This window comes from Belonocnema kinseyi, chromosome 2, assembly GCF_010883055.1.
Source record: "Belonocnema kinseyi isolate 2016_QV_RU_SX_M_011 chromosome 2, B_treatae_v1, whole genome shotgun sequence".
In the NCBI taxonomy this organism is placed as follows: domain Eukaryota; kingdom Metazoa; phylum Arthropoda; class Insecta; order Hymenoptera; family Cynipidae; genus Belonocnema; species Belonocnema kinseyi.
The window spans coordinates 116,173,627-116,181,466 of NC_046658.1; the positions used below are offsets into that span (position 1 = coordinate 116,173,627).

Sequence of the window (7,840 nt, forward strand, 5' to 3'; positions counted from 1 at the left end):
GGTTTCTTGGAACTTCTTATCTGCAAATGGTATTTACGCTAAAATGTGATTAGTAAAATTGCACCATTTTTTTGGTGCTAATATTAACATTCTGTGATACATTTTTTTTTTATTTTTTGCAGTGTATTTATATTTCGAAAAAATGCTTTTTTAACGCTAAAAGCTCCTTTTCTTTAAAGAAGATTATTTTATCTAAAAATACGTGGAATAAAAACTATTCTTTGGGTTTGTTTTTGCAACATTTATTGTTATTGTATTAGCATAAAAGTTTGAAATGTGACAATACGCAATGAAAATTAATGAAACTTAGAGTTAATAAATTAAAAAAAAAAAATTAATAAAAAAGAACTCTCAAGCAGTTGACAGATTTCTTGGATCGGCGCTTCTACAAAGTGGTAATTGTATTGCATATCTAAAAATGTACCGATTTTAGAATAAAATAAAAATAGAGATTTCACATAAATTTGTTTCTACATAGTGAAAATGGTTATCTATTTTTATATTTTAAGTTCAGCTTGAAGAACAAGTTCATGTTGTTTTAGAAAGATCCTATTCAAGATTTACATTGTTCCAGCTTCTTTATCTGTCTCTTCATTATCAGGAGGCATGAGTACTTAAAAAATAGAAATAATATATAGTGCTTGACGATGGTTGAAGAATATTCATGTTTAGTGATATCACATAAGTGACATACAAATTACCTAGAAGCTCTTGTTATTATGTGTATAATGTTCTTTATTTTCAATTATAACACGTGATTTACAAAAGGTCGAGATACCAAATGTGAAAAAAGTTAAGTATTAAGCTTAATTCCGGACCCTCTAGACAGCGTATTACCAGGCTCCTCCAGCCCCTAATCCTGGCCTTTGAGCTTGCGCAGCATTTTGAACTTGTCCAGAAAATTGAGTTTGTGCAGGACCTAGTGCAGAACCTAGTCCAGAACTTTGAACTCGCGCAGAATTTATACCTAGTCCAGAGCTTGGAACTTGCGCAGCATTGGAACCTAGTCCGGAACTTTGAGCTTGCGAATTTAGACCTAGACCAGAATTTAGACCTTGTGTTTGACTTTGACCTAGTGGATAATTTAGACCTTGTGTTTGTGATTGACCAAGTCCAGGATTTAGACCTTGTGCTCCTTGTGCTCCCGATGGTCCTGCCATTCCAGATCGTGATTGATTTAAAAGTGCTTGATTTAAAAGTGCTTGATTTTGGGCCGCCGTTCCAGCTGGTTGTGTTCCAACTGCTGAAGCCGTTCCGAATTGGGTGGGTGATAAAGATTGTTGACCTTGTCCTAAGGGTGAACTTCTTCCGTATCCTGTGGGGTTTAATGATTATTGATTTTGTGCAGGCGATATAGTTTCTAGTGAATTTCGCAGTGCACGATTTAAAAGTCCCAGGTGAAAAAGTTATATATGGTTTACATATAGTGGAAAAGATAATATTTCTTATTTGTGTAATACATTTTTCTGTATAAAACGATTGAAAAATAGCAGTGTTTTGTCTATTATTTATAAAACATATATAACTTTTTGACCATAGGTTGCTTTTGTCCGACTGGGTGACTTTCTGCAGACATACCGTTACCGTACTGTCCTCCTGCAGGAATTCCATTTGGTACGGTTACGCTTGGTCTAGCGAATCCAGTTTGAGTAGGTGATCCAGCTGGTGCAGACTTATTAGTATGTCCAGCATGTCCATGGTGTTCATGATTTTTATGCTCATGGTGATGAACCATATCTTTTTTATGTTTTTCTCCATCTTTTTTGTGTCCAGGCTTTTTATATGATTTATGTTTACCTTGGTGATCATGGTTCTCATGGTGTTCATGGGATTTTTGGGATTCATGATGTCCATGAGCGTGGTCTCCGTGTCCTTCTTGCTTCTTGTGGTCATGGTGTTCATTCTCACTATGCTCGGCTGGAAAAGCATCTATGGAAGGATTGTTAACAGGTAGCTATAAACTTAATTTGCGATATTTAGAATAATATAAATTTATAAATATGGTGTGAGATTTTAAAAACGAGACCAAGAATACCTTTAAGGTTCCTGTTATACTTACCGACGAATATCATAGAGGCAGCAAGCAGAACAGCAAAGAAGAACTTCATTTTTTCCAATTAGAGAAAATTGACTCCTCTAAAATGACGTTGTATTTGGTGAAATTCGAGAAAAACGATATATATACTCAGCGCTATCTTGTTATTTATCACGAAAAATTGTGCGCAGAATTAAAAGATCGGGTGCTAGATGAATATTTATTACGCTCAGATATACATACATCCTAAATAAATTCAAGAAACTTTTATTGTACGGAGCCAGATATTATAATTTGACAAGATAAGTTTATCTTAATAAGTGCTCAATCTGCGTCTTTTGTACACACAGATAAGGTTAATGTTACAGGCAACGTTTATTATTGAGAAATTGTCCTTGAAATTAATTAGTCAAATAGCTAGCGCTTATAGTATAGTATTGCGAAAATTCGCGTACAACTAATCTTACAAGAATAATTATTACTATATTATTCATCTCCTAACCATAATTTGCTTCATATAGTTATACTAATTAGATATAGTGGAAAACTATACTAATGTCTTAAAGAAACTTTAGGCATTTCTTTATCATTTATATGAATCTATTGATTTATACATACACATAATCGATAAATCGATTATTAAGCCAAATCAATAAATAAACATAAAACCATTATGAAAAATAATAATTAAGCATTTTAAGACCGAGTGTTAGACGTTATAGAGGAATCATTTGTAGGTTATAATTTGGTCTTATCATCTTATCTCATATTCTCTCTTGATTTATTTTTTAGTGCCAATATCACTGTTAAACGTAGAAATATCATCCGAAAATAATGCAGTCAGTGAAAGTCATAAACCGGTTCTAGAAGAGAATAAATATGATCTTAGCATAATTTGTGACTGAACACAAGCCCACTCAAGTTTTTCAGTTATTTTCTTAAATAAAATAATATGTTATTGTACATTTCATTCTATTAACCTAATCTGAAAGTTCTATTTTCAGTGTTTTATTAGCTGTTAATCTTACAATTCATGAAAGCTTCATAAGAATAATACAACAACATTTTTAAATTGATAAATACGACAATTCTTAAAAAAAAATTATTTTGAGCTTTTACCGATACTTGTTTGTATATTGCCAATTATGATCACAGAGTATATCAACAGCGAACAAAAAGGAGGAAGCATGCTTCCTCCTATGCTGCTCTGCAAAGAAAAATGAGAAGTATAATAAAATGGCTTCGTGAAAACACCATAAGTATTACTTTATATATTTCCATTGTTTAAGTACTAACATAAGTTTTATTTCAGAGAAAAGGTGTGAATGAATAAAACATAGAAATTATAATGCACAAAACATGTCAATTTAACAGGAAATGAGTACCAACGTTTAACTATCCACGAACTCTATGGAAACAATACAAATAAATCTTTAATTATCTTAAAATACTTATACCTTTTCTTAACATGCATATAAATATTCTGAAAGGTAATAAAATTCTGCAAATGTCCTGGAATCCTGTAAAATTCTTGAAAATAATTTCAAAAACATTAAAACACTACCAAATATTTTGTAAACCATTATAATCAATTGAAAAATTTCACAAGCACGGGAAAGCCCCTAAAATGTTTGATAATAATTTCAAGGACTTTAAACAACTTTAGAAAACTTTACTCAACTAATTAAATTTCATTTTTTTATGATAGTAGGGAGTAACTAAAATTCGAAAATTGCTGACGCGATTTATCAAAAAGGTATTGACAATTTTTTTAATGTTATACTTTTTCAACCAATATTATTATTTAACATTTTCTTTTTGATTCTGATCGGTTTTTCCATTCTCTTTTGAAATTCACCGGAAGGTTATAGAAACTTTCAAAATTGACGAAATCATAAGATTGGACTGCGAAGAATGATGCAAAATAGCAATTGTAATCTATATCAAGTAATTAAAAATGTAAAATATTGATTACTTTCTTTGAAGATTTAGACACTAAAGGAAGAATTTTGTGGAACAATTTGTTCTTTTTATGAACTTATAAACTTTTTGATTGTTTATGGCAGCAGAAAATTGAATTCATTCATATTTTATTTATTCATATTTTCTTGTCGTATTTTTAAGAAAAAAGTTAAGTTTCATTTTTCAAAAGAAAACAAAATTTTTTATCCTTTCCTAAGCGCGGCCACTGGACAAACTTTTATGGGATATATTCACAATGTTAGTACCAACTTTAAAAAACGAGATTAACAAGATCTATCAAAATTAAAAAAGTCAAATAGCTATATTCGTTTAGACACTATAAAACTTGAAACAATTTTTTATAAATTCTTGATAAGCAGGTATTTCAAACCGGTGAAATACGTATCGCCTAAAATTCTTTCAAAAACAGCAATTTTTTTGTGTAAACTATTCTGTCACTTCAGCAGTGGGTATGCACAACGTTATCCACAAGAAATAAATTCAGACTTGAAAATCTCGAAAATCCCCTCGAAATTCATAGAAATAATATTACATCTTTTAAATTACCTTAAAATATTTTTAACCCCATTAAAAACTCGGACAAAATCGTTAAAAATTTATCTAAATCCAAACATTATGCAAGATGTAATATTGTTCCAAGCCCTCAATCTACATCTTCATTATCTACAGATATCGAAACTCACAAATAGAAATAATATATAATACGTGACTATGATCAACTTAATTGACATAAAAATGACCTAAAATACTATTTGACTAAAGAATTTTTTTATTTTCAACAATATCACCTGATTTACAAGAGGTCCAGATTACAAATTTGAAGACAATTTTCTGTGTAAACCTTAATTCTGGTCCCTCTAGCCCCCTCATCAAAGAGCTCCTCCAGCTCCAAATCCTAGCCTTTGACCTTGCGTAGGATTTATACCTAGTCCAGAACTTTGAGCAAGGGCAGCATTTGAACCTAGTCCAGAACTTTGGGCTTGTGTAGGATTTAGACCAAGTCCAGAATTTATACCTTGTGTTTGAGTTTGACCTGATGCAGGGTTAACAGCTTGTGGTCTTTGTGTTCCCAATTGTCCAGCTATTCCAGCTTGTGGAGGATTTAAAAATGCTTGATTTTTTAAACCTAGTCCAGAGCTTTGAGCTTGGGCAGAATCTAAACCTAGTCCAGGACTATGAGCTTGCATAGGGCTTAGACCTAGTGTTTGAGTTTGAGCTACTCCTAGATTCACACCTGGTGCTTTTTGTGTGCCTAATTGTCCAACTATTCCAGCTTGTGTTTGAGTTTGAGCTAATCCAGGATTGAAAACTTGTGCTCCTGGTCCTCCCAATTGTCCAGTTATTCCAGCTTGTGAAGGATTTAAAAGTGCTTTATTTTGTGTAGACATTCCAGCCGGTGAAAGCATTCCAGCTCCTGTAGGCGTTCCAATTTTAGAAGGAGTTAAAGATTGTTGACCTTGTCCTGATGCTAAAGAATTTTGCGGTGCACGATTTAAAAGCTGTTGTCCAAATTGTGAATTCTGTGCAGAAACACCATTTTGTCCTAATGGTGAAGACAATCCGTTTTGTGAGCGCAATCCATTTTGTGCAGGAAATCCTGGTTGTGCAGGCAATCCAGTTTGACCAGCCAATCCGCTTTGTCCGAGCAATCCGCTTTGTCCAGGCAATCCGTTATTTCCAGGTGATCCAGTCGGTGTAGGCGGCCCAGTTGGTTCAGGCTTTTTATTATTTACAGCATCTTCATGGTGATCATTATTTTTATGTCCATGGTGGTGTTCCATCTCCTTTTTATGTTTTTCTGCATCTTTTTTGTGTCCAGGTTTTTTAGCTGGTCCATGCTTACCGTGGTGATCATGGTGTCCATGGTGTTCATGCGATTTTTGGGGTTCATGGTGTTTATGAGAGTGTCCATGTTCTTGGCCTCCAACATCACCGTGTCCTCCTTGTTGCTTGTGGTCATGATGTTCATCTTTTTTAGGCTCAGCTGGAACAGCATCTTTGGGAGGATCGTCAACAGGTGCCGATGAACCTAATTCTATAACATATAGAAAAACATTAATTAATAAATGTTACATGGTACTTTGAGAATGAGACAACAAATTCATTTTATCGTTTATTTTATTATACTTACCCCCAAATATCGCAGAGGCAAAAAGTAGAGCAGCAAGGAAGAACTTCATTCTTTTGAATTAGAGAAAACTGAATCCTCTGGAATTGCGTTGTAACTGATGAAAGTTAAAAACAATTCCAAACAATATATACACTTATCGCTATCTCATAATTTGTCATAAAATATTGTATGCAAAATCATTAAATCTGATGAAAGGGGAATATTCATTACACTCGGATATATATATTTCATAAGTTCACATTTAGATAATAGAATTTGACAATATCAATTTATTGTAGTAAGTCTTTAAACGACTTCTATTGTACACAAAGACAAGGTTAAAGTTATGGGCAACGTCAATTTATTTTCTACACATGTTCATTACTATTAGGGGCTTGTATTGCAGAATTTCCTATAGTACTGTCCCTACAAGTGTTACGTAATTATTATTTTATTAATTAATACGTAACCATAATTTGCTTCTCTGAGTTATACTGATTAGACATAGTCGAAAACTATACTAGTTTCCTAGAAAAACTATAGAAATGTATAGTTTGTATGAATCTATTTATATATATTATAAATAAGTTTATAGAAGTAGGAAACGTGAAAATAGAAAAGTTTCATAAAATAATGGGATTTTTTAACATTTTAAATTTTATTGTAACAATAAAAAGGTAATATTTCAAACATTGCTAACAGAAATATTTACAAACTTAATCTATTTTAAACTACTCTAGCCATATAACGACTTCCAATAAACGTCCCGTGCACACGACTTTCGAGATAAAAAAATACATGAAAAGACTTTCTTTAGTTTTAAAGCCTATATTTACACATCCTGAATAACATTATAATTTATTTACCTCCTCCAAGATAAAGATTAGTCGCCATTGTGTAAAAAAAAGTTCCATAAAACAGGTTAATGGCACCGAATGTTAACTTGCGCGGCAAAAATTGTACGAAGCTTTTTTACAGGCGCATCTTTTAGGATAAAATGTGAAGGATTAATGTGAAATGAGAACTATCAAGTTTTTCTTGATTTCTGGACGTTTTGAGATCCATTGGCTTCAGGCAAATTCAAACTGTGTTCAAGATCATGTTCGTATGTGTGTCTATACAATGACAACGCAATAACTTCCACAGGATTTTTTTAAAATTAAAATTACCCTTGGAACTATTTTGTGCTAGAAAAAAACCTTCAGCGTTCTACTAACAATGTTTATGGTTTTAGCGATGAAAATTGAAAGTGGAAAAATTTTAAATTCAGCTTTCCCATGGAAGACTTTCAACCATTTTTACAGGATTAACTATAGGAATGTGCGAGTTAAACGCACAATTATTGCGCTTCCTTTAGAAAAAAACTCGATCCATTTTCCAAAATTTGTTATAAATTTTACAGAAAATGTCTTAGATATTATTTAAGAACATTGGATATGATATACTGTATATTGTATATTCTGTCTCAAGGATTTTTTATTCTCCATCGTAGTATATGTTATCAAACTAATTATGCCACATAACTTACTGTTTCATCATCTTCTCGTATTTTAAATAAATATTCCAGACAAATATATAGTTTTGTTCCCACAACTTTATCTCTGCCGAGGTTTCAATTTTAGCGAGAGAATTCCAGTAAATACAGTATGAATGACACTATTTTTTATTTGCTTACAATTTTATTTGATTAGCATTACTCTTAGTACCTAAAA

The 7,840-nt window shown here is 32.2% G+C and overlaps 1 protein-coding gene across 1 annotated transcript; it reads right to left on the bottom strand.

Annotated features, from left to right (window-relative positions):
• Positions 1-833: 833 nt before the first annotated feature.
• On the bottom strand, positions 834-2,108 carry LOC117182959 (glutenin, high molecular weight subunit DX5-like). The gene is made up of 3 exons (XM_033376077.1): positions 2,060-2,108; positions 1,579-1,929; positions 834-1,315 (listed from the first exon to the last, which is right to left on the bottom strand). Exons 1-3 carry the CDS (start codon positions 2,106-2,108, stop codon positions 834-836), a joined length of 882 nt encoding a protein of 293 aa, XP_033231968.1.
• Positions 2,109-7,840: the final 5,732 nt, after the last annotated feature.

What these genes read in the sequence shown, in the direction of transcription:
- LOC117182959 (XM_033376077.1), bottom strand. Translation starts at nt 2,108, where the DNA reads ATGAAGTTCTTCTTTGCTGTTCTGCTTGCTGCCTCTATGATATTCGTC. An exon ending in TGCCTCTATGATATTCGTCG is followed by an intron (nt 1,930 to 2,059) that starts GTAAGTATAACA and finishes ATCCTTCCATAG; the next exon opens with ATGCTTTTCCAGCCGAGCAT. An exon ending in AGGAGGACAGTACGGTAACG is followed by an intron (nt 1,316 to 1,578) that starts GTATGTCTGCAG and finishes TAAACCCCACAG; the next exon opens with GATACGGAAGAAGTTCACCC.